This window comes from Rutilus rutilus (genome assembly GCF_951802725.1).
Source record: "Rutilus rutilus genome assembly, chromosome: 18".
Classification (NCBI taxonomy): Eukaryota; Metazoa; Chordata; class Actinopteri; order Cypriniformes; family Leuciscidae; genus Rutilus; species Rutilus rutilus.
In genome coordinates this window covers 27,377,171-27,404,947 of record NC_140231.1, presented here as the reverse complement: position 1 = coordinate 27,404,947, position 27,777 = coordinate 27,377,171, and the positions used below count along the sequence as shown (strand labels likewise).

The window sequence follows — 27,777 nt, the reverse complement described above, 5'->3', positions numbered from 1 at the left end:
AAATAAATAAACCTCATCAGGGAGCATGCCCTGGGATCCTGTTAAATGGTTCACACTTCAACCCCCCAATGTTCAAACCAAGACTACTCCCTTGCAACCGAGGGAGACATCCAATCTCCCCATAACCCCCCTTGTGAGCTTCCTCTGGGCGAGGCGGAGTGAACTTCGGCACTAGAGTCTCACGAACGGGCACGTCGGCCAAGACCAAGGACCAAGGTCAAGAATTTTGTTAAATAAAACATTAAGGGCCAGATTTACTTAACAGGGAAAATGAGCGCAATTCCAAAAAAAGCTTTGATGGGAGTGGGAAGTTCTGCGTGTGATCTACTGACAAATTAATGAACACAGACGCAGCCGGATCATTTCCATAATGACCAACACAATCTACCAAGAGCAGTGCAAATAGTGTCTGGTTTAAGACATACTTTTTGGGGGGCAATAAATAATGGCGCAAATACCAGTAAATTGACGAGCGCAAACCTTAGTAAATCACCTTGCATGATTCATTTAAAAACTCTCCTCCCATAAAATTTGCTCCTACAAAACCATGTGCTCTAATTCTATAGGCTATAAAAAGTCTGATTTTCTTGTTTCTGTTGAAATTCTCAAATCATGCTGGAGTACATGATCATCATTGTGCAGCTTGAGAGCTGCCGCCAGTTGAACAAGGCTATAAAGAATATACTAAAATGCTCAAATAGAAGGGTCCACTAGTGTGCATGTGTCAAACACATTTGTGTCTGTGCACTGGAAGTTCTATTTGCCAGAGAGAGAAAAGAAACCATACCCTAAGAGATATATTTAAATAAGGCGGTTTTTACCTGCATGAACCCAAACTGTGGATGCACAGTCTATCTGAGTATATATAACTCACTTGTGCTTTGCTTTGTTGACTGACTTGTCACATAAAACACCTGAGATGTGAATATCGTCAAATATCAGTCATAATAAACATTTGAATAGAAATATACAGCATTTGGAACATTTTAATTTGAATACATGAGATATTTACATTCATGCTAACAAGTGTTATTGATGTTACATTCATTCACTAAATATTGACTATAGCTACATACAAAAAGAAAAAGACAGCTCCTTTAAGAGATTTAGTTTGGCTGTTTAAGTGTTTGAGATGTCAATTAGTTCTAAGAATATACTGAATACCATGAAAAATCAGTGTAGACTTAATACAAAAGAAACAGTTAGAAACATACAACCGTAGCGAAAGAAGAAGAACGCCAACGCCCTAAATATTAAACCAACACAAGGTTTAACAATTAATAAAATTGTAAAACATACCGTAGAACTTGCCCCACCTGAAATTTATAGCTAACAAAGTTCAACCTTTCAGTTTGAGTTGTAAATACATGAAAACAAAAAATACGATAATATTGAATTTTAGTTTGGAGGCCACAACTAGGTGTATGAAATACAAAAATCACAAAACAAGTTTCAAGCAACTGGGATTTTTCAAATATGACAACCAACCCCAGTTTCCTCTATTTGTGTCAAAAAGATTTAGGTTTAAAATGTGTGAGAGGAGCTATGGAGGTTTGATGAAGGGCAGTTTTCCAGTTTGTCTGAGGTAAAGAAAACCAGGTACAAAACCACCCAGCACAAAACAATACAAACTAAACAAGTTTATTGCTGAAATATCTCCCTGTGTCAGAATATAAAACAATCTTGAGATAATATAAGGACCAAATAAGACTAGCGTAGTCACGGTCATTACTACAATGAGATGAAACGCTCTACTCTTCATGTGGTTTTCCTCTCTCTCTCCCCTTCTCTCTCCTGGTCCTGACTGCTTCAGAGCTCTGAGAACAGCCACAAGACAAAACAACTGGATGGAGAGGAAGAGAAGAAACTGCAGGAATGAAATCCATATAAACGTGTTGAATTTCACCATAGTGACGAGCACACAGGATCCAAGACCCGTTATCCAGACTGCAGAGGAGCAGATCACTCTATATCTGAGAGGTTTGTACTTCAGAAAGGTTACAGGATGAACCACTGCCAGGTAACGCTCAACACACATCAGACACTGAAACAGAGGACGGATGGTTGTGATGTTTCCTGATAGAAATCTTAGAAGTAGAATCAAAGACAATTGGTTTTGGAGACTTGGAATCATCAGCTTCGGCACATAAACCAAAGAATACAGAGAGAAAATGATCTCACAAACGGTGAGATTGAGGATGAAGAACTCTGATGCAACTCCATTTCCTGATCCTGTGACGATGAGCCATAGAATATAGGAGTGTGTAGGAAGACCAAACAAGACACTGAAGATCAACACAGAAATCTTGAGAACGGTTATTGGTGTGTTTTCATTTGCTGTGAGGTTGGTTGATTGGAAAAACTCACACGTGGGATCTTCGTGAAAGCAGTTCATCTCTGTACATGTGTCTGTCTAAACAGTATTTCAATGAGGATGTCTGGAAAAGCAAACGTTAAAATCATTTAAAATCTTTACATTCTCAACTGTTACATCACGTGTATAAATCAATGTAGTCTTATATCAAATGTATTTTTAAAAATGCTTCTTTCTCAAAAATTTTAAATAAAAATGTAATGCCTTAAGAATTGAAAGGGTTTTTTAAACCTTGACGAGTTATTTTCTGTCAATCAGGTCCCATTTAATATAACGCAGACTCTAACTTTTAAACCAATTTGTATCTGATATAACTATTCATGAAAATATTACTGAAAACATTACTAAATATTATAATCTTACTTTGTTTCCTGAGGTGCAGTTGGTACACAATCCAATGGGAAGCACAGTATAATAAAGTACTGTGTCTGTTGTACAGGGAATTTCATTTCACAGCTCTCATATACATTACTGCAGGGAATCCTGATATGCAAATGTACAGAAAATGACCATAAAGACAGATGATCATTTATTTTCTTATTTATTTAACAAACTTGATTAATTAACAAAGAAAAGAGCAAAAGTGTAAGAATTATCACTTCTATAAAGTTTTAAACTGGATGCATCACAGCCTGGTTTGAGAATGGCACTGCCCTCCATTGTAAAGCCCTGCAGAGGGTAGTGCGATCAGCCAAATATATAATCGGAACCAAACTCCCTTCAGGACACTTTCACTGAGCATGAGCGCTGCCTGAGGAAGGCGAGGAAAATCATCAAGGATTCAAGCCATGCAAGCCACATAATAATCTTCATAGACTTACCTCCATCATTGTACTGCTTCATCTAGTCTTGGTGCACTGTCTTATTGTATTTATATAAAAGAGAGGGTGTGTTTAAATTAATTGGTGAATTTGCATATCTCCAGTCATGCAAACAAACTATTTATTACTGATGTGTACAATTTTCATACAAAAAAAAAAAAATATTATTAATATTACTACTAGTTTCAGAATGTTTATGGAACATTCAAAAGTAATGTTCACATAATGTTTGCAAAATGATTCAAATGGAATTTCTTTACTGTTTGCATAAAAAAGAAAATCATCTTTAAAACGTTCAGAGAACATTCAGAATTTCTGAATCAGAAATAAGGTTTTCATAACTAAAAAGTTAGTAAAACCATAATGTTGCATGATTTTGGTTGCTATTGGATGTTTGCTTACTGAGCCAAATCTCTATGATATTCTGATCTTGAGATACGACTTCAAAATTCTCCTTCAATTTAAAGAAATTTTTTCACACGTTTATCATCCAATTGCTTAGTAAAATAATAGCACACCTCTCCTCAACAAGGGTGGAAGGAGACAGCCTTCGTTCCAATCCTTCTGGGAGGAAGGAGAGCACAGACCTGATTGGGCATTTTCTGGGATCTTCTAGGCGAGAAGAACACCAGGTGACAAAGAAGTTCTACTTCAGAGCATGGTCTTTGGTGTTTTATGCCCCCAACGGCGCCTTCCAGGCAGCGAGGGGATGGGTAGGTTTAAGGTTGAGGGTAGGGTTAGCTGCCTCTAAGGAGCCATTGGGGGCTTAAAACACCATCGAGCTCAGAGCATAGGCGTATCTCGTGGACAAGGCTCTAGCTGAAGTGATGGTAGCCACCACATGAGCTCAAACCTTAAAGACGCACCACGACCTTGTGGAGTCTAAGAGGGTAGAACAGCATGACCTGGTCATCAGGTTCCTTAGAGGGGCCAGGTTAAATCCTCTCTGCCCCCTTCATACGCCCTCTTGGGACCTCGCAGTAGTTCTTTCTGCACTTCAGAGAGCTCCCTTCGAGCCATTGCACTCAGCTGAGCTTAAGTACCTCTCAATGAAGACGGTGCTCCTGGTTGCTTTGGCCTCCATCAAGAGGGTAGGGGACCTGCAGGCATTTTCGATTGACAAAGCGTGCCTGGAATTCGGGCCAGCTACCTCTCACGTCATCTTGAGACCCCGGCCTGGATACGTGCCCAAGGTTCCCACCACTCCTTTCAGGGATCAGGTGGTGAACCTGCAAGCGCTGCCCTCGAAGGAGGCAGACCCAGCCTTGGCACTGCTCTGTCCAGTACATGCCCTTCATGCTAACGTAGACAGAACGCAGTGTTTCAGGACCTCAGACCAGCTCTTTGTCTGTTACGGTGGGAAGCTGAAGGGAAAGGCTCTCTCCAAGCAGAGGTTGTCTCACTGGATAGTGGACGCCATTGTCTTGGCTTACCAGGTGCAGGGCCTGCCATGCCCCCTAGGGGTGAGGAGTGTGGCTTCCTCCTGGGCTCTAGCGCATTGTCTCCTGCTATCAACATTTTATGACCTGTGCATGCTTGCTTATACGGCTACAAAACGTCAATCCATATGAACTTCTTTGTACAAAAAAATTGTAAATGCAATGGAAAATCATGATAATGATTATATATATATAACATGGTACATTAACCTGAATGCCATCGGTTGTTGTTCATTTAATGGACTGTGAAAAACAAACACTCACTGTGATCTATGGCAACATCTGGCTTGGAAACATGAGTGTCATAGATGATTTGCTTTTATTTGAAAAACATACAAATTGCTGATAATACATAAACAGAACTGACTTGAGTAAAGAATATTTTCATATTTCGTGTTTGAATTTTAAACTAAAATGCAGAAAAAGAATTCAGGGTATAGGTAAACTTCTCTATAGATACTTAAAGCCTTAGTTATTACCATTATTACTGACCAGGAAAAAAGATACAGTACACTTGATTGAACACACTGACTTTTTGTTATCCCATAACAAAATATGTTATCACATTGTACTGTCACTGCCATTAAACTGCCTATTGTCAGCTTTCTGTAAAATTTCAAAAGCAAAACGATTTTGAAGCACAAGACAAATAAAAAAAAAAGAAGAAAAAAAGCTACTTCTACAGTAGTGGGCAAAAGTGATTTCCAGAGGGGATGTTTGTTTTTTATATCCCTAAAAGTTCAATTAAACCATCAAAATATGAGTAAAATATTGTATGTATTTAAAATATTAAAAGTGCAACCTCACACAAATGGTGTTAGGGATGTTTGAAGAATGGCAGTTTCCCAACTCGCCGGAGAAAAAGAAGAGCAGGAACAAAACCACTCAACACAATACAATACAAGCTAAACAGGCTTAACACTGTATCTCGCTGTAGCACAATATAGAAGAATGCAGTCATAACAAAAGGCACAGATACAATTAGCATAGGGACGGTCAGTATTAGAATGAGATGAAACGCTCTTCTCTTCATGTGGTTTTCCTCCTCTCTCTCCTGGTCCTGACTGCTTCAGAGCTCTGAGAACAGTCACAAGACAAAACAACTGGATGGAGAGGAAGAGGAGGAATTGCAGGAGTGAAAACCACATAAAACTGAAATGATGTGACACAACAATGAATATGCAGAGCACACAGGATCCAAGACCCGTTATCCAGACCGCAGTGCAGCAGATCACTCTATATCTGAGAGGTTTGTACTTCAGAAAGGTTACAGGATGAACCACTGCCAGGTAACGCTCAACACACATCAGACACTGAAACACCGGATGGATGGTGATGATGTTTCCTGATAGAAACTTTGCTAGAATCAAGAGCCCTTGGATTTGGAAGATTGGGATCATTCTCAGCATATTAATCAAAGAATACAGAGATAAAATGACCTCACAAACAGAGAGATTGAGGTTGAAGAAGTCTGTTGCAACTCCACTGCCTGTTCCTGTGACAATGAGCAATAAAATATAGGAGTGTGTAGGAAGACCAAACAGGAGACTAAGGCTAATCAAACCAATCTTGAAAAAGTCCAATGGTTCGCCTTCATGTTCTGTAAGGTTAGTTGATGGGAACACCTTACATGTGGGATCCTCAGAAGAGCAGTTCATCGCTGTAGGCTACTTCTCAATTTCAGTTAGTATCTGTGTGAAAAAGATCAAGTTAACATGACTTAAATCTTAGCAGAATCGAAAGTAAATTAAGTAAATGTCGTTGCTATGCATGTTTTTACATTGTAAAGAAAAAAATATCAAAGTGAAAATAAATAAAATATAAATAGAAAATTATGTTTACAAGAAAACACTATTTTAGTCTTTTTACTTCAAGATGTTACCTTTAATTCAGTGTGTTACTTGTACCCCCCTTTATAGTTTTTCACCCCACATATGTTATTGTTCGATTATTTACTAAATTAATTGCACACCTAAATGATGAATGACAAGTCACACACTAAAGTTCAATACATAGTTTTAGGGGTCTGTTATAATCATGACTATTTTGTCTTAGCAAAACAAGACATTTCACAATATATATGTTCACCTGTGTGAAAGAAAGTAAAATACTTTAAACATGTTTCACATTGCATCATCTTGTAGCTTTACATAGAATTCAACTTGAAGTGATAACAGATATTTTTGTTTTGTAAAACTGTAATAAAAGAATTATAAGAGGAGATTATTACCTTGAGAATTACTTCTCAAGCAACCGGGTCCCATTTAATAAAAACACAGACAGCATGTAATTTTTAACACATTTTTTTACGTATTACCAACTACAGTAAATGAAAATATTAAGAAGAAAACTGTTTCCTGAGGAGCAAATTGAAAATATTCCAAAAGGAAGCACGGTGTTCCTCAGTAAAGGACTTGCTCTACTGTTGCATCTTTCAGATGCAAACTATACACACTTTACATACTGAATATTGCCAAGAAGGCCTTACATGCAAATGTATCAAACTTAACCAAAAGTCAGATGATGCACATCTAAAGAAATGTTTTTTTCTGTTTCAAACAAACATTAAATTAACATAAAATGCCAATTCTAAAGAGTGCAGAATAAACATTGTCCGGGAAGCAGACATAATCTGTCAGTTTAAATCTAGACTAAAAACACATATCTTTAACCTAGCATACACAACACATTATCAACTTCTATAAATCAAATCATGTAAAATGTTAGGCTGCATAAATTAGGTCAGCCGGACCCATAACACGTGATGTACTCGTTACATCATAAGAAGAATGCATCTACGCTAATATTAGCCTGTCGGATTACCGTAGTCCACCGGATCCAGGCCGTGTCCAGATCTGATGATGGACCTGCGCCTGGACTCGATGATGTCCTGAAGTGTCAACTAGTCTCTCCCCTGTGAAGGCCTCCTTCCCTTCCCTTGACCTCTGTGCAGATAAAACGATGTCGAAATGATTCCAGTTCGCATGGATATGCGGAAGCGACTAAACATTCTGTATTATGCAGGCCAGACAAGTAATTCTGTCAGGACCACTATCGTCAAATACGATTGACAATTAGCATACAGTTTGAATTGGCAGTATGGTTCTGTGCTGGGTGAACTCCCTGCGCACCCATGCAGCCTAGCATGGATAAGAGCAGCAATAACCCCCCTTAGTGTAAACAGAACAGAACCAACATGAATGTATTGCAGATATCATTAATTCAAGATTTTAAAGTAGGCTACAACATAATTTGAGAATTTATTCTTATTCAAGGGGAATCAGAATGCCAAATCCTGACTGACGAGAAGAGGAGCTGGGGATGGAGGAGGGTAATTAGCTCCTGAGAAACGCGATAGCTGCTGATAACACTGAAGGAGCTTATAAATGTATACAGTGATAGGCGTCCTATTCCTATAGGTAGACGTGGATCAGCTGAGAGTCAGCTGATGCGAGCTTGACTAATGTGACCTGCCAGAACTTACGTTACGCTTAATTTTGGTTATGTCAATTTGTAAAGAAAGACTATGCGCCTGCGCAATTACATATCACCGCTTTGACAGATTGACGCTTTTGAAGTTTATACAGAGATGATAACGTTTTTCAAAACTTGCACTTTGGAACCCATTTCAAAGTTTGCGTTTTCGAGCCACCAAACACGTTGTCGTGCAAATGAACGGCCAGAACACATTAAAAGTTTTCTGTTTTCATTTAAACGATGTCGTATAAGCAGCCCCTAAATTAATAATTAATGATCTTTGTAACAGAAGTGAATCAATCAAAAACTAACTTTAGCTGGACAATAAATTTATTCTAAAGCCAAAACAATCTCTGTTACTTTAATTTCCTATTATAACTGTAAAGCTGCTTTGAAATAATCTATATATTTAAAAGTGCTATATAAATGACTTGACTTGTCAGAATGTTATTGTAACATTTGGGCATTCAGGCAGGCAAAGGAACAGGCAGAGAAGTGGATCCACGTGCAGCTTGATTTATTAAATAACAATCCATTACTAGACCAATGAACACAGGATAGTCCAGGAAACACGAGACAGGAAAAGGTACAGCAAAACCAGCCACTCACAACCACTAGAGAAACAGTCAATATATACACTGAAAGGGCAATATATACACATGCAGGCTAACAAGTTAACAAGGGGGCATGGATAAATAGTCATGAGAACACACAAGGGTAACCAAGGGAAATAACAAGACACACCTGGGGAGATTAATCAACACAAAAAACTACAAAGAACTACAACATATGGCACAAGACAAGAAACAACAAAAGAGTCCACAAACACACAGGGAATACATGACAGATCAGATTCAGATCAGGGATGGAGGAGTTCTGAAATCCAGCCAACAGTTTTGCAAAACTACAATAGACCTTATTCACAGCAGCGCCATCTTTGATCTTTGACACGGCAACACTGTAAGAAGTGAACAGTTGGATCAACTTAAAAAAATTACTTCAATTGGTAACACCTAAAGAAATTAAAGGTCCCGTTGCATGCGATTCCATGTTTCAAACTTTAGTTAGTGTGTAATGTTGCTGTTAGAGCATAAATAATATCTGTAAAATTATAAAGCTCAAAGTTCAATGCCAAGCGAGATATTTTATTTAACAGAAGTTGACTACAAAAAACGGCTCGATTGGACTACACCCCTCTACTTCCTGCATTAGTGACATCACCAGAACCGTTTCTTTAACCTCCGCCCACAGGAATGCTCCCTCAACTCTACTGGCTACTTGCGCACTTCTTATAACTTAGCCTACTGTGTTTACTCAGCTCTTACGGTGATTTTCTGAAGTAAAACTGACGCTTCATCTTTTGTGTGATGTACAATAAACTTTATTAAACTCATCAGTACATGTTTGATCATCATTCAGACAGCAGACTTGTAGGCTATTAATAAATAATGGATACATAGCCTACAAGCAGATGACAAATACGTTATAATAACCGTAATTAAACTACTAAACCATACCTGTTTCATCTCTATACAGCAATCTGACTCTGTAGGCATTATTGTCCGACTCGAAATGAACGCCGTTACTGAGAGTTTCTGATATTATCATCATTCCGTGAGATGAATTTTTCCTGACAGACTGAGCACGAGCTCATGAAGCTCCGCCCCCTGTGCCGTCCAGCAGCACCTCATTTGCATTTAAAGGGGACACACTGAAACGGCTCGTTTTTCTGAGCCCCAAAAAATGTCAATTTAAACATGCTGTAAAAAATGATCTGTTGGGTATTTTGAGCTCAAACTTCACATACACACTCTGGGGACATCAGAGACTTATTTTACATCTTGTGAAAAGGGGCATAGAACGGGACCTTTAAGTTTTCTCAACTTAAATTATCACGTTTTTCACGATAAACTGTGATAATTTAAGTTGAGAAAACTTAATTTCTTTAGGTGTTACCAACTGAAGTGATTTTTTTAAGTTGATCCAACTGTTCACTTTTTACAGTGATATCCCTCACAGCCTCACTTTCATACCTGTCATGGCGATGCTCTGAATAAGGTCTATACAATTGTTTCCAGTTGAAATGGACAATAGTGGAAATAAAATGCCAACTTTTGTTCTAAATTAAAGAAATTATGAAAGGGCAGATTATTGATTCACAAAGACCTTGTACAATAGCCTGACCCAACACGCTATGATTAAACTATTTTGACGTTTTTATAAATAACCAGCTCCATAGGTGTGGTTTTTCTAGCATAGTAAGTTTGCTCGGTAATCACCTGGTACAGCGCTGCTGTTTTCGAGTTCCTAAGTTTGCTAACACAAACAAATATGTTTAGTGTATATTTTCAAATGCGACAGCGTTAATCTTTTTAAAGCCTAATATTTCCAAACTGTGTAGGCTAAAACCAACGTAATGAATCTGTCAAATTCAAGTTAATCTGATTCGGATAAATATGAACGTACTTTTAGCGCATTTTAGCTTACTTGATATTTCACGTTTAAAGTATCGCAAAACGCGCAAGAAGCAATATAATTTTTCAGAAATGTTGCCACAGGATTCACGAGTTCACACTTACATATTGTAGTAAAAGTATATTGTTATGGGAAGAAGGAGGCGGGAGTCGGCGAACATTCAACAAACTTTAATAATCCAAAATAAACCAACAACAAAGCGAAAGTAAAGCCGCTCACGGACAACTGCCACCACATATAAACAAAACATAACAAATGTCCAGGCCTGGTCCTCTCTGGTCAAATCATGTTAATCATTTTCATTTACATTACTGCTTTAGCTATAGACGGCATAGCGGCAAAATGTCAGAAAGAAAGTACGACTGTGGAGCATACAAAGGTTAAAAAAACAACATGACCAAGATATACTGAAAACAATCCCTAAATTGACTGGATACTTCAAGGTAGGGGTGTGCGGTATCACGATTTTTGCTTTTGTAGAAATGTAGTATCGTGCAACACTGCATTCTGTCAGTTCAGTTCTGGAGCCTCCATCTTAATTCTGTACAATGTTAGTTACATGTAGGCTTCAAAGTTCATTATTAGCATGTGCTTAAAAGCCTTGACGGTTGTTCATTTCAATCGTGTTTTTCATTGCTTTTCTGAGTGCGTAGTACACCCGAAGCGCGCGCACACTAAAAGCCTGTCAAACAGCACCTGATAACTGGACTAAGTTATATTTCGTGTCTTATTGTGCTAATTTCAATGTGAAATACACACAAGGTTTACATAGTTGGTTATGTCTAAAGTGAAAGTAAACATTTGAGAGAAAATCGGATGTGTGTCTTATGGCTTTGTTTTACACACAGTTTAGTGTATTGCACAGTGGTTTGTGTCAGTAATGATGTTGTGATTTTGCACTGATGCAGATGCTGTCGCCCACCTGATGGTTTATAAAGCTAAAAGCGGTTACCAGCTTACCTGTGCATAGTTACATATTTCCTTTTTAATTGTTTTGTGGCTGTAGTGGCAGAGAGTAATATATGGTAGGCTATAGTTCATTCAGCTTGAGTACTGAAGCAAAAAGGGGATAAAGCAAATACTAAAACTGAAATTCATGTTCATTTCTCTTAACTTTTTTCATGTAGCCTATATTTTTATGCTTAAATTTGTATTTAAAAAATAAAAATGTATTTAAAAAATTCAAGCGTTTTCACAATAACTTGTGTGTGGGTATGCAAATGTAGCCTATTGTAATGTACAATGTACGTAAAGCGACCTTGAGCTACGCAAAGGAGCTAAATAATAAAACTTATTATTTGGCAGGTTGTGTTTGCAGCACTGCCCTTTATTTTGATTTGCTCTCCAACAAATTGCCAGAATTATTTTTACACATGTAAATGCAATGGAAAATCATGACACTCAAGAAGTGCTAAACTAAACTATTATCAACATTTGTTAATCATACATTGACTACAACATAATCAGTTATTGATATTTAGTTGGTTTTCTCTTGTTTTTGCATGTGTTCACTTCATAATATCTTTGTATGAGAGCCTGGCCAAAAATGATGTCCACACAATTTAGCATCATTGTGTTATCACAAATAAAACAATTGACTCCAAGCACAACTATACGCAATATGCTCACAAAATCTTAACACATTTTTAATCATATTTGAATAAAATATAAAAAAATATATTTTAAAATACAAATTAAAGATTGCTGTAAGACTTTAGTTCTAATTTAGATGTTTAGGTATTGGAAGTAATTTGGAGAAAACAAACAAAAATTAGAGGTGTTAGGGATGTTTGAAGTTTCCCAACTCACCAGAGAAAAAGAAGAGCAGGAACAAAACCACTCAACACAATACAATACAAGCTAAACAGGCTTAACACTGGAGTATCTCGCTGTAGCACAATATAGAAGAATCCTGTCATAATAAAAGGCACAGATACGATTAGCATAGGGACGGTCAGTATTAGAATGAGATAAAATGCTTTTCTCTTTATTTATGTGGTTTTCTCTCTCTCTCTCTGTTCTGACTGCTTCAGAGCTCTGAGAGCAGCCACAAGACAAAACAACTTTGGAGCAAAGAGAGAGAAAATCATCTCACAGAGAGATTGAGGATGAAGAACTCTGATGCGACTCCACTTCCTGTTCCTGTGACAATGAGCCCTATAATATAGGAGTGTGTAGGAAGACCAAACAGGAGACTAAGGCTAAACAAACTAATCTTGAAAAAGTCCAATGGTTCGCCTTCATGTTCTGTAAGGTTAGTTGATGGGAACACCTTACATGTGGGATCCTCAGAAGAGCAGTTCATCACTGTAGGCTAACTTACAAGTTAATATGATATAAATCGAAAGCAGAATCGCAAGTTTATTAAGTAAATGTTGTTGCTATGGTGTTATGAGTGTTAAGTTGTAAATAAGATAAAGACACAAAATTATGTTTACAAGAAAATGTCTCAGGTTACGACTGTAACCCTAGTTCCCTGAGAAGGGAACGAGATGCTGCGTCAATAACACTTTGGGAACGCCCTCGCGTGATTGCGTCTGAAGCACGTGTCAACTAGTCCATTGGCGAGAGTGAACATCACAGGCAGGGGAAGCCCCGAACAGGACAGGATAAAAGCACATCCGGAAAAAAACGGATTTCTGTATTGGAGCTATACTATTTCGGGACAGACAACAATAAATAAGACAGACAGTATGAACACAGAGCGCAAAGGGTCAGTGATGCAGCATGAGTTCCCTCGAAAGGGAACACCAGTCGTTTTACTTCAAACTTTTGCCTTTAATTCAATGTGTTACTTGCCATTTCTTTGTAATTATTTGTGAAATTTACCAGCAATTGTTTCAAAGTAAATCCTATATTTCCCCATTTATTCATTATATTTTGTATTACCTTGAGAAGTCATTTTCCAGTAATTCTCAAGCAATCAGGTCCCATTTAATAAAAACACAGACAACATGTAGTTTCTAACATTTTTTTTTTTTTTTTTTTACTGATTGCTAAGATATAACTACATTATGTGAAAATATTACAGAGAAAACTGTTTCCTGAGGAGCAAATTGAAAATATTCCAAAAGGAAGCACGGTGTTCCTCAGAAAAGGACTTGCTCTACTGTTGCATCTTTCAAATGCAAACTATACACACTTTACATACTGAATAGTGCCAAGAAGGCCTTACATGCAAATGTATCAAACATAACCAAAAGACAGATGATGCACATCTAATGAAATGCTTTTTGTTTCAAACAAACATTACATTAGAATAAAAAGTCAATTCTAAAGAGTGCAGAATGTTACCTTAATAAAGAATATTATTATTATTATTATTATTACAAACAACTGTCTTGGGGAAAATATGATAACAATGCTATTCATGCAAATTTATCTGGGGAAAAATATTTCATTACATTTAAGAAGCTTCAGCTCCAGCAAAGGAAGGGCAGTTTTCCAGCCTGGTGGAGATACAGGACAGGCTGCACAAAACCAGCTAGATTGAAACAAAAAAAGCTGAGGTATATATATATTAAAACATCTTGTGATAACAGTAGAAAGAAAAATCCTGAGATAATAGAAGGTGCAAACATTGTGACCATGGTCACGGTGATTATTAGAATGAGGTAAAACGCTCTTCTCTTCATTTGGTTTCTCTCCTTTCTCTCTTTTCCTATTTTTCCTGGTCCAGGTTTCTTGAGAGCCCAGAGAACAGTTAAACAGCAGAAGAGGTTTACGGAAAGAAAGAGTAAAAACTGCAGTAGCCTACCACACATATAAACCAGAACATATTTGACAGTAGTAAACATGCTAAACAAACAGGAGCCGAGAGCCATTAACCACACAGCAGCGCAACAGATCACTCTATATCTGAGAGGTTTGAACTTCAGAAAGGTTACAGGATGAACCACTGCCAGGTAACGCTCAACACAGATCAGACACTGAAACAGAGGACGACCGGTGACGTACAGTCCTGTTAAGAATATTGAAAATGCTCTGAGCTCCGGAAATCTTATCACCAATAACGAGGTTAAATAACTAACACAAATACAGATCTCACAAACAGAAAAATTAAAGTTTAGAAACTCTGATGCAATTCTTCTGCCTTTCACAATAAGCCACAGGACGTAAGCATGCGTTGGAGGACCAAACAGGACACTGAAGCAAAGTACAGAAGTGAAAACATTCAACTGAATGTTGTCAAGTGAAGTAACGCTGAGATGTGGATTCAGATCAGGGATGGAGGAGTTCTCAAATCCAGCCATCTTCTCAATGTATCTCTGTTCATATCCAAAGAGACACAAAAACAAGTCTAAAAACTCATTGATAAACCGAAAAAAAGTAACAGCCCTGACTGGTCAAAATAATGACTAGGCTTGGCTCACTGGAAATATGTGCTTCTACCTACAGTTTTGCAAAACAGAAAATGATACAAGTTTCCAGGTGAAATGAACAATAGTGAATGTGAACAACTTTTGATCCAATTCACACAAATTATGCCTACAAGGGCAGATTATTGATTAATAAAGAACTTGTACAATAGCCTGACCTCAACACACAATAAACTACGTTGACGTTTTTATTAATAACCAGCTCCATAGGAATGGTTTTTCTAGCACAGTAAGTTTGCTCGATAGTCACCTGGTACAGCACTGCTAGTCTCGAGTTCCTTGTCACTTCAGCAAACGTGTTCCTATCTCACGTCTGGTTATTGCTAAAACAAACAAATAGGTTTAGTGTATATAGTGTATACAAACATGACTGAGCATTTTAGTACCATGTACTATTTTAGTACCATGTACACATTTCCGAAATAGGCTTTCCAACGTAGGCTATAACCAACGCAATAAATCTGTTAACCCTCTGGGCTTCTTCGGGCAAAAATGCCCGAAAAAGTTTACGTTTTTAATTTTTAATTTTTTTGGCTTAATCGGACGGGTATGAAACTTGGTGACTTTTGTTATATTACCTATGTGAACACAGAAAGATGATGTGAGATGATTCAGATATGTTAAAGGGTCGTAAAAAAAAAGAGTCACTCTTAGCTTCCTTCAGGCAAAAATGACCGACCATAGGAAATGAATGGGAAATAGGAAAACTCAGAGAAACTTTTGATCGTACAAACTACAGATCAGCCACTGAGCAGAAAAAAAGTGTACAGCAATGAAGGGGTGACACTCTAAATAAAATAAAAAAATAAAAGGTGGAGAAATCATATCTATAAGCCTCTCTATGTATTTCTATAGGGAGCTATTGGCAGCCTACTGGCGTTACATGGCATTGCACTGCACTTCTCGTTTAGCGCCACTAAATGGCGCTCTTCTCATGTCAATTTTTTTTTTCTCTAGATCTACACTCCATTCTAATGGAAAATGTTGTATTTATTGAAAACAAATTAATAAAATTATATTAAAAATATATATTAATTATATATTAATTCTAATGGAAAAATAGCTCAAAAAATTATATAATTAATGCAAAGTATCATAAAAATCTTTAAAAATTCTAAATAAAGATCAAAAAATATTATTGAACAAAAATACATTTAATTGGTTTTCATGGGAAAAACAAAAATTAAATTATAAGGCTTCGTCCCTTTTTGCCCGAAAGGAAGCCGAGAGTGTAGTATTAATGAGGAAGCCCAGAGGGTTAAATTCACATTTAACTGTTTCAGATAAATCTGAACGTGATTTTAGTTCCACTTACTGGACATTGCTAGTAAAGTCATTTTGCAGAAATGTCACCACATGGATGCATTTCCAATTAGCCCATTTGTCTAAATAATAACTAACAATCCAACAATCTTGACTAGTTACTTACTAGTTAGAGAAGAGTCCAATGTGAAAATGCTAAACAAAAGCAAGAACAGACAATTCACCTGTGGAGTGAATTCCTAAAATATCCAGGTGAACACAAGTCTCTGCCACTGTTTTGTAAAATGACTACACAGCGGTCACTAAGTGTGCTTATGACACTGGACAAGAGAGATGCAAATAAGAGAAATCATATACCAAAGCTGGGAGGAACCTATATTTCTCTGAAGTATCACTGGATAAAATAAAATAAAAACTTATTTTTATTCATATAAAGTGGTCACAAAATATTTGGGCACTTATTGTCTGTAAGATAACCTCAGCCTGACTTTCCTGTCTGTTTCTCGTTTTTTTGTCTTTGTGACCCCTCTCTCTGGTCTGTATAACCTTTCTGACTTTGGAGTAGGCTACGAGGAAAAAGTGGGAAGAAGTTTTTATTTCCTTTTCATGCACAGTATGTGTGTGTTTCTAGGAAACCAGCTGAGATAGGAGATCTGGAGATGTCCAGAACATATACTGCCACAGATCTCTCCGAAGGACTTGTTTTTCTCTTTGTCTGGCATTCTATATGATGTAATGTATATTCTCATTGGACGGTTGCCACACCACCCCTGGACCATGTATAAAAGCTCAAGTACTACAGAAAGTAAAGCTGAAGCAGTTTTGTGAACATAGATTGGCTTAGATGTTCATGACTCTTTCCATAGCCCTATGCCTGTTATAGAGTTATAATCTAACAATGTCTGAACATCATTGTGTAAGATGACAAAATATGAAACCAAAAGCTGTAGAACTATTGTTCATTGTAAACTAATTTAGTTAAACTATTATGGGTGCAGTTTGTCCAAAGGCCTATTTGTAGGTCAAATTCAAAAAGTAACGCAACAGATTTCAACTGTTTAAATGATTTATTTAAAAGACAACATGAAAATCCACACAGCCAAGTCGTATATACTGTCTTCCACACAGATCATGTCATGAGATGAACCATTCAGTCCTCTAGTCCATTACAGGTGGGAATTACTTGCGTTTTCTCTTCTTTAAGAGTGCATCTCTGAGGGCGATCTGAGGGGGAAACGAGTGGGGAAGATCACTATCAATAGGAAACATCACAAACACAACACAAACTGAACTTGAATGGGAAGTGCAAGAGGTTTATTGCATCTAAAGTTATTAAAGATGTGAAAGAGCTGCAGGCTCACCTGTTTGTCTCTGAAGGAGCGTTTGCCTTTGGTCCTCACGTCCTGACTGTGTTTCATCATTATGAAGTTCTTTTTTCGTTTCTTCTCCTTGTTACTGGTGCTGGCGAACGGGTTTAGCTTACTCCTCTTTTTAACAAACTCCTTCCTATCAGTCCGCCCAGCCTGAGAGAGAAAAACGTCAAGAAAGTGGAAATTTTAACCTTGGTTTTCTTTGCTATGGGTAACTGACAAAATACCAATTAATGTGTTTTCTTTCCTTCAACATCAGTATTTTAAGTAAAAAAAAATATATATAATTTTTTTTTTTACTAAAATCCTGATATTGAGAGAGAAAAAAAAACACAAAACATAAAAATTACCATTCAAGAGTTTGGGCTCAGTCATATTTTTGAAAGAAGTCTCTTATGCTCACAAAGGCAGCATTTATTTGATCAAAAATACAGTACTTTTTTTTTTTTTTTTTTTTGATGCAAAGCTGACATCAACATCATTACTCAAGTCTTCAGTGTCACATGATCATTCAGATCATAAAACAATTTTATTTTTATTTATAATTTAATTTAGCAAGGATCCATTAATAAAATATTATCCCCCATACTCACCATGGCTGTTGCCAGTCGTGTTTCTTTGTCAGATTTGGGTTTCTTGTGAAGATGCTCAATGTCTCTCAGGCTAAGCAACTCTCCTCTGAAAAAAGAAAGAAAAGTCTCTCATATGTGAATAGACTGATTATTATCAGTTTATTCAAAAAAATAAACTCGTTTCCTGCCCGAAACATGTCCTACCTCTGCTCTTCCTCATCACTCTCTACATTCTTCCTCTTCTGACCCTTCCCGGATGCAGAGCTGACCTCTTTGGCCATCTGAGCGATGCGGATCTTTTTGAAGTCGTCCTGCGTGAGGAGACGACTCGTGCTGACCACGGCAGCTTTGGCTTTGCGCTCGTCCTCTGGGATGCTCTGTAACTTCTCAGCCTGACATATACAAACAACAAAACAGGTTCAGATGCATAATTTCCCATCATTAGAATCAAGTGTAGAATCAGATAAGAAAGTGGTTTGATCCTCACCACTTCTGCCTGATCTTCATCAGAGGAGTGATGCACGTTCACCCACTCTCCATCTTCATCATCCCCACTCATGCTGGCGCTCTCCCAGCCGTCTGGAAGGGAAAGCATTACAGTGGAATAAATGTTTTATACACATATTACTCAATGAAATAATAAGCAAATGCTAATACAGCTTTTAACATACCTTCATCTTCCTCTTCATTTACGTTCTCCTCTGCTTCCAGCACCTCAGCACCAGGGATGTAGTCTTTGGCCTCCAATTCTCCATAGCTCTGGATTTTGGCCTCCTTAGAGGATTCTGTGGGCTTTCCCTGATAACAATAATAAATGCAAAAACAATAAGATACATTACTTTTCAAAAGTCTGGGGTCATTACAGTTTTGTAATGTTTTTGAAAGAAGTCTCTTATGCTCACTAAATCTGCAATTACTTGATCAAAAATACAGTAAAAACAATAATATTGTGAAATATTACAATTTAAAATAACGGTTAATGGTTTCTATTTTAAAATGTAATTTATTCCTGTGACGCAAAGCTGAATTTTCAGCATCATTACTCCAGTCTTCAGTGTCACATGATTTTTCAGAAATCATTCTAATATGCTGATCTGATGCTCAAGAAACATTTCTTATTATTATCAATGCTGAAAACAGCTGTGCTGCTTAATATTTTTAACATTTACTGTCACTTTTGATCAATTTAATGCATCCTTGACAAATAAAAGTATTAATTTCTTCCTTTCTTTCACAAAAAAAACAACAACAAAAACCTGATCCAAAACTTTTGATTGGTAGTTTACATCTAGAACAGGATTTCCAGCTTAACAATTTATTAAATAATAAAAACTTAACATTTTAATGAATAAATCATTTTAAGATAAACAATGAAAATAAAACATGACATTTTATCTGTTTATCTGCATGTCATGTGACCATTAACAGATGTCAGGGAACCATGAACATGCAAATGTGCAGTTTGTTTATTGAAATATTAATTTAAAATCTTTCAGTAAATATTAAGTCAAAAAGGTTTGACTGACAAAACAACTTGGGAATCCTTGATATATTTTAAGCTTCTCACCCTGTCTTTTCTGTGCAGCATCTTTGGATTGAGGTCTCTGAAAAGCTGGATAAGACCTCTGGCAGACATCCCAACATCTGGAAGATAAACAAAAAAAAAGTCAAACAGTCTATTCTGTTATCATTTCATTCAAAGTATATAGCATCTGATGAACAGACTATGATAAATAATGACAAACCACACACTTTTATCTTTGTGGGTTTTGTACTGTGTGAGATCTTGAAGCAGGTCTTCTGACATGGAGAGAGGACAGCGGGCTACCAGTTCTTTAATAGCGTTGATTCTGAGATATGAGGATGAACAAGATAGACATTCATGCAAATGAGGGACAAAATAACAGTATTTTGCATTAAACAATTTAACATTTCATTGTATTTTAATGAGCTTTACACAGCACCTACCCAACTGTCATGACCTCCCCTGAATTCCTGTCCGTAACAAAGTTATTGGCGATGGTCATGATGACTGGCTCAACGATCTGTAGATGTAACAGTAATAAATTAGTTAGAACACTAAAAGTTCAGGGTTGGTAAAATAAGATGATAAATGATTTTAAAATGTAATTTATTCCTGTGATTTCAAAGCTGAATTTTCAGCATCATTACTCCAGTCTTCAGTGTCACATGATCCTTCAGAAATCATTCTAATATGCTCAACAACAACAATTTGGAAAACAGTTGTGCTGCTCCATATTTTTGCGGAAACTGCGGTATATATTTGTTTCAGGATTCTTTGATAAAACTAAACTTCAAAAGAACAGCATTTGTTTGAAACAGAAATATTTTGTAACATTATAAATATCTTTGCTGTCACTTTTGATCAATTTAATGCATCCCTTCTAAATGAAAGTATACATTTCTGTAAATAAAAACAAAGTCTGACGAACCCCGATCGCTGGTGTGCGAGGCGTGTGCACTAACAAGGACGCTAAACAGTAAACAGCATTCTCTAGCAGTCATCAGCCTGCACAACTCTCACTAACTCGCCTCTGTTACACACACAATGGAAGAGTGGATGTCTATTTATCGTAGCAGAAGCGCAACAAAATAATGCTTCGTGAAATAAAGCGAAGATGAAGACTTCCCACTTAGCTCTCTCCAGCGCTGGAAAGCTTTTCTAAAATTAACGCGGGTCCTAAAGGTCTTTCCAGATCATAACCCTTCAATTTCCAGTGATATTCTTTTGTAATGTCTCTCAGCCATCTCTCTTTCTACAGTCTTTCTTCAAATCTCCCTCTGGCTCGTTCTCTCTCCTCCACCGTCATACGCCCCCTAATGCTGATTGGCCACATGTTTCAACCAAATGGCAACCAACTTTCAAACAGCGTTTTTCAAATATCGCTTACCCCACCTTCGTTTAATGATATATAAAGGCCTCATGATGAGTTCTTACCTCAGGAGGGACCAGCTGATGGGAGGCCTGGGCAGCACACAACAGAATTTTGGTCACCTCTGAAACAAAAACAACAAATTAACATGAGGACGACGAAGACATGAGTATTAGATAAGAGACAATGATGTATGTGTTCACACTTGGCAGTTTGATTGTATTAAAACGAACTCTGGTGTGATTGCTCTGTTAAATAAGTGTGAGCGCTGCCATTCGAACCCTGGAGCGCACCAAACAAGAGGACTGAAAAGGTGGTCTCTAGTGTGGTTCGACTGAAATATGAACGCAACACGGACCAAAGACATCTAAACGAACCAAAAACAACCTAAAAAGGACAAAAAAAAACCTAAAGACATGTCTGTTTTTTCTAGTCATAGGAGCTACGTTTTTTTTTAGACGTGTTTTTTCTCTTTAGGATCGGTCTTAAAAAATGATAGTGTGATCGCTAAGCGAACCAGGACTAAATGTAGTTCGGTTCTTTTGGTCAGGACCAAAAATGAAAATAATATAAGTGTGAACACACCCTAAAAATACTGAAGTGAATTACACATTATTTGTGTAAGTATTCTATAAAGACAGCAGTGTTTACCTCTCTGGTGAGGCTGAAGGAACCGCTGGACAAACGGATAGAAGTTAAAAAGGAAAAGCTGTAAAGATGGAAACAAAACAGGTTAGATAAAGTTAACGGGAAAATAATGAGCCATAAATGTGCAAATGCTCACTTATACATTACCTCATGAATTCCCACGAGTCTAGAGATGAGCTCCATCATCATGATCTTCACCTCGAACCGTTCGTTTGAGCTCTCCAGCTGCTTCAGGAGCTTCTCTGCGAAATCTGAATAACACAGATATAATTACGAATTTAGATGCTTTTATAGAAAGTGATTCACAACATAGGATCAGTTCTTGTGGGTCTGAACCTGCAACTTCCAGGTACCAGATCTCTAACCACTACACTACATCACTACATGTATGTTGTATTCTATGTAAGTGTGAAAGGGTGGTCTGACCTTGTGGATCGTGGATCAAATGGATGGCGGAAAAATTAAAAACCTCCACTTTTTTCTTCTTTTTATGTTTCTGAGAAAACAAAATGAAAATTACAAATTTAGCAGTGATATTAACAAAAAACATTGATTTGCTAATTATGAAACACTTCATTTAACCTTGAGGACTTTCATTGCTTTCTCCATTTTCCTCTTATTTTTGGACGTTTTCTTTCCGGTGGAATATCGGACCATTAGATCTCTGGTCGTTGGCCCATCATCCTGCAGAGGAAAAATACATTTAATAATTATTTTTAATATTTGAAGTACACTACCATTCAAAAATGTGGGGTCGGTAAGATGTTTTTGAAGGAATTGTCCTATGCTCATCATCGTCCTATGCAATTATTTGAACAAAAATACAGTAAAAAAAAAGTAATATTGTGAAATATTACTACAATTTAAAATAGCAATTATCTATTTGAATATATTTGAATATTATTACTGTGATGAAAAGCTGAATTTTCAGCCTCATTACTCTCCAGTCTTCAGTGTCACATGATCCTTCAGAAATCATTATAATATGCTGATCTGGAACATTTTCAGTGTTCAGTGTTCTATTTCATGTTCAATAGAACAGCATTTATATGAAATAGAAATCTTGTGTAACATTATAAATGTCTTTACTGTTATTTTTGACCAATTTAATGTGTCTTTGCTTAATAAAAGTATTAATTTCTTAAAATAATAATAATAATGACCCCAAACGTTTGCATGGTAGTGTACATAAAAGCAAGCGGAAGAAAAATTTGCACTTATTTTACCTCAGATTCTGAATCACTGTCTCTCTTTTCGTCTTCATCTTTTCCCAGGAAGAACTTCAATCCAGCTACAAGGATCTGAGAGAAGACAGGAATTGTCAAAACATGTTAGAAGAGATCATAAGCCCTTGAAAAGCAGCCTTGTGAATAAAGTTATAATATAGTGTATAATAAATAATAAACGTGTCAACTAATATGTCACTAAATGTTTTAATACTGGAAATTCATTCATATTAAATTAGAGAGAAAAAAAAAAACCCAAATAAACCTTTGTGACTTTGGAGAAACACGCTGTGGTGATGACGTTCACGGTTTTAGCGTCATTCCTGATTGGTTGATGTGGGAATGAAAAACAGTTATGATTACAGATCATATTGAATGGCATCACAAAATATTACAAAGATGCTTCTGTTCAAGGACTCACCAGATGTTTCTTCTGTAAAGCTCAACCATTACATCTAGAGAGATCTTGGCAGCAATGGGGTTTGAATCCCTCAGCATGGTGTACATGAAGTTCTGTAAGGTCTGAGCGCAGAAGAGTATTTATTTCAAAACGGAGGGAAGGGAAGGGAATCTCATGAACATGTCAGTGTCATATTTCACCCCAAAATCAAAATAGAATTAAGAAATATTGAAATATGTAAAGAAATAAGTACATGACAACAATTTAGAGGGTAAATTAAAATTGTCACCATCAAATCAAAATTGACAATCCTTTTTTATGAAATATTATGCAGTTTTTTTTTTATAAATGATTTACACAAAGTTTTTTTTTTTTTTAATTCATGTCACCTTTTAATCTTTAATCAAAATAACTTCCCCTCTCCTGCAGCGACATCTCTTCTCTACTCTGATGACGCGTTTACTGGTGTGAGGGCGGGGCAACCTGTCACTCACATGAGATCCACCAATAGCAAACCACAACCACCCAATCAATTCCCAATGGAGAAAAAAGTCCCACCCTACATTTTTTCTTATTCGAGAAGCCATTTCTCTCTGATATATGAGTATATATTACAATATGGAAGAAAAGATTATTGCAACTTCCGTTTCATGCCGACTTCTTTAATATCACATATTATTTCTTATTTTTTCTGACTTTTTTATTATTTATTTACACAAATGAAGTTAAGTTTTGTATATTCTGCTGTCCTTCAATTGTCACTGGATTGAAAATGAATATGATGCCCAAATATAAGCGACTTACCGTGTTCAGTTTGTTGTTTTTGTGCTTGGCATTGATATTTTTGATATCGGTCACAATGTGGGTATATAGAGTCTGAGGACACAGAGGACAATGTTTTTTTATCAGCAAAGCTTTGCAATAATTCAATGCAACATTTGAGCATTTGCAATAATTCTAAAAACAGAATTGCACTGCCAAATTCACAGACCTTTCGCAAAAGTTTGTCATGACAGCGCAGCAGCTCAAAGAACAGTCCCAGAAGACTGGTGGGACTGACCAGATCTTTGTTCCTCAAGAGGATGAGGGCTTTGCAAAACGTCTGAAAGAAATTGCAAAAAGTTATTTGTTTAGAAAACAGATATTCAAAAGTTAAAGGTACACTATGTAACTTTTATTTTCTTCAAAATAAACAAAATTTCAATGAGTCAATACATCAATCCTTCTTCCAAAACGTGTTTTTTTTTTCTAACCCTGATTCACTACAGCAAGCGTTCTATTTGAGAAATTGTCTACATGTTACTCGCCCGTGCGTGTCTCGTCATATCCAAAAAATTTCGAAAAGTTGCTCTGGCTACTTTGACGCGTGTAAGGTGTAGTGTCATATGTTTGTTCTCACAATGAGCGAGAAAGGTTGACATAGAGCTCACTAAATCTCTGATCTAGTCACACGTTTCAAAAACGCTAAAAATAAAACGCGACAGAGCTTGAAATAAAACATTAGCTTGGCTTTTTGGAAACCTGAGGGATTTGAAATGTAAAAGTGACGTGGATATGGCGTTTATATTCCTCAACAGGCGAGTAAGATATTTTATTGAACAGATCAATTTCCTATGTAGCTCTCTAAACAGAGTACATTAAGCATTATCTATTGTGAAGGGTCATATTCATCCACAGTCACGCAGAGCCGAAGCACACCCAAAAATGTTCTTCATGCAATTTTGTCTTTTAACCGCAAGAGGGTCAAAAGTTACACAGTGTACCTTAAAAAAAAAAGCTCCTACTCTGAAAGAAAGACTGTAAGAGACTATCCAGATTGAGTTACACCAACATTCTAATTGTCCTGTAAAAACTTAATCTGAACAACAAATATCATTTGTACCATTCTGAGATCTGACTCCAGCAGCGTATGATGGTTTAAGAGAAGATCAGTCAGCTGCTGTGGGAAGTTTGACAGCTCCTCTAAGTAACAGTGTCCAACCTGGAGACAAAATCCACAATCAGTCAATAACGGTCTGATCCATAAGAGATCAAATGCAGAATGAATAGAGAGCACATCCATACCTGAGCCAGGAACATGACCAAATCAGCCAGGTCTTTGTTGGGTTTGTCAGGCTGATGTTTAAAGATCTCCACATTTGACTGATAATGACGATACTGCTGCAAAAACTGGAATGACAGCAAATTAAGCTCATTTAGTAGGGGTGTAACATATTGTGTCACAACATATCGCAATACAAAAATGCAACAATATGTATTGTGGATACTAGTGACAATATTTATAGTGTATTGTTCACCAAAAATTTAAATTACTGTTTTTTTAACAAAGTTTTAGTGTCAGTACTACATTAAACTACTATATGTAATGTTGAATATAATGAATAATAATATTCGTCTAAAATAATTCTGTATTTTCAGCTTCAGAATCATGAATACTTTTATTCTGGTGTCACTATTGTCCTGTGCATTGGGTTACCAGCACCAAGTCCAAGCCTATTCATTTACACCCCCAATGCTCAAATTTAGCATTTTAAATTAACAGTAAACTTTGTTAACTTTTTATCATATGTCTTGAAGTAACGTACCGCAATAATATCGTATCGTGAGTTCAGTATCGTGACATGAGGGTATCTTACACCCCATGGATAAAACTAAATGTGAACATTTATTCCGTATCACTAAGTTTCTATTACAGTTACTACTAGCAATACCAGTTATCATAGCTGCTATCTGAACAACAGATCCCCATAGCATTTTGTCAATAATAAAACTAATAATAATAGAATAGTAACTTCTAATGAATACATACCGGTAGTTAAGAAATTGAAAGTTACATAACTAGAATAGTTACGTTACATAAAATTAGACGCTTGTTAGGTTTAATAAATACATGAACAGCTTGTCATAGTGCAATGTCATATAATTATTTTGATTTACTCGTGACCAGGCCAGTTGACAAATCCAATAGCAAGTGTCTTACCTCCTCCGTATAGGACTTCGGATCCCTCTTGATCAGATTTTGCAACTGTGGGAGGTTCGTCGGTAATTTGTTATTGTTACGGCCCGTCATTTTGATTATTTCCTTATACTACGCGTCAGAAAAGAACGTTTATTTTGACTGATTCTACTATTTCTTCACCAGCGTGGCTCATAAGAAGGACGCCATGTTGCCAGCAAACTACGGAAAGCCTGAAAGGACAATCAGGAGGATCTCAAAAGCGTCACTAGCGGTGTTCAACAGTTCTCTCTCTGTAGACTGCTGCGGCCCCCAGTGGAGATTGGAGGTACTGCAGGAGACATTATTATAGTAGGCACATTTTTGTCACTAGGCTAAATATTTGTTACACTACATGAGTCCAACTGAAAAACACGTTTTTTAAGGTTATTTAACATTCCCATTAAAAGTAGATTTCTAACAGTTATTTTTGTATTTCACTAATATTACTGATCAATCCAAATCGATTTAAATACCACATCCATTTTAAATTGCAATCTGTCCATTGTCACTGATCATTGTTTAGATAAAGAAATATGCAATTTGACATTTTGCTATTGAGGCGGTTTACGTGAGTTCAGTTTCTACAGCCTCTGGGAGGGAGGGAGGGATGGATGGAGGGATGGATGGAGCACTTTTTGCAATTCCGAAAACTTAATTTAGAGACAATGTTTATCTCAAACCTAGTAAAACCTCAATGCATCCAAATAACATGAAAGAAAAATAATAATAATAGAATAATAATAGAAATCTTAAAGGCATGATATTCTTTTATTTACAAATTGCAAATTGTCCAGTATGTAACAGCTTTAAAACATATCAACAGATTTCATATGATAAATATCACACTAAATATAACACTTTTAATTTCTTCGATTACCACTGGCACTCAGTGATTTCTAAAAGATTTACAAAGCAAATACTGTCTTGTATTCTGTCAAGGCAACATTTCCAGCATCATTTCATTTAAAATACACAAGAATCATTTTGTACCACAAAAAAAATATTAATTCATTTCTTTTTTTATTTGATCCATAATCTTTAAGGAATCTATAAAAACAGTTTTTACCAAAAAAAAAAAAAAAAAGATAAGTTATAAAATAAATGCTTTCAAAGAAGTAGCAGCCAATGGTCAAGAATGTAAGCGATAAGAATACACAAAATTCTGTAAGAATTGTATGCATCACAGACGTCCAAAACACCGTAAGAACATAATTTGTTCGGACGAGGTCGAAGCCCCTGATCGGAAATCAAAGAAACTGCTTGGAAACATCTGGATGACTGAAGCCCGCTGCGACTCTGTGAGGAGAGAAAGAAGGCAGTGCTGGTCCACGCTTTTATCCTGAGAGTTTCTCTTCTGCCTGGAGACATCGGAGCACATACAAGATGACCTGGTAGCAGAAAATGTATTGTTCCTGGAGAGGACAACAGGAAATGTTACGTG

General features: G+C 36.7%; 2 protein-coding genes across 5 annotated transcripts in view; both read right to left on the bottom strand.

The window, feature by feature from the left end:
- Nucleotides 1-17,276: 17,276 nt before the first annotated feature.
- On the bottom strand, nucleotides 17,277-26,591 carry sdad1 (SDA1 domain containing 1). The gene is made up of 22 exons (XM_084387563.1): nucleotides 26,319-26,591; nucleotides 25,403-25,507; nucleotides 25,221-25,319; nucleotides 24,330-24,440; nucleotides 24,143-24,214; nucleotides 23,360-23,460; nucleotides 23,204-23,261; nucleotides 22,939-23,013; nucleotides 22,295-22,396; nucleotides 22,139-22,208; nucleotides 21,860-21,963; nucleotides 21,716-21,773; nucleotides 21,130-21,188; nucleotides 20,139-20,215; nucleotides 19,923-20,020; nucleotides 19,738-19,814; nucleotides 18,842-18,968; nucleotides 18,658-18,749; nucleotides 18,375-18,562; nucleotides 18,192-18,276; nucleotides 17,590-17,751; nucleotides 17,277-17,452 (listed from the first exon to the last, which is right to left on the bottom strand). Exons 1-22 carry the CDS (start codon nucleotides 26,406-26,408, stop codon nucleotides 17,408-17,410), a joined length of 2,055 nt encoding a protein of 684 aa, XP_084243689.1. The 5' UTR covers nucleotides 26,409-26,591; the 3' UTR covers nucleotides 17,277-17,407.
- Nucleotides 26,592-27,087: 496 nt separating this feature from the next.
- ptpn13 (protein tyrosine phosphatase non-receptor type 13) overlaps nucleotides 27,088-27,777 on the bottom strand; it is an 86,401-nt gene continuing 85,711 nt past the window's right edge. For all 4 annotated transcript variants that reach the window (XM_084387403.1, XM_084387404.1, XM_084387406.1 and 1 more), the window contains one exon: nucleotides 27,088-27,748. In XM_084387403.1, coding sequence (XP_084243529.1) covers nucleotides 27,671-27,748 — 78 coding nt within the window. In that variant the 3' untranslated portion in view covers nucleotides 27,088-27,670. The remainder of the gene's footprint in view (nucleotides 27,749-27,777) is intronic.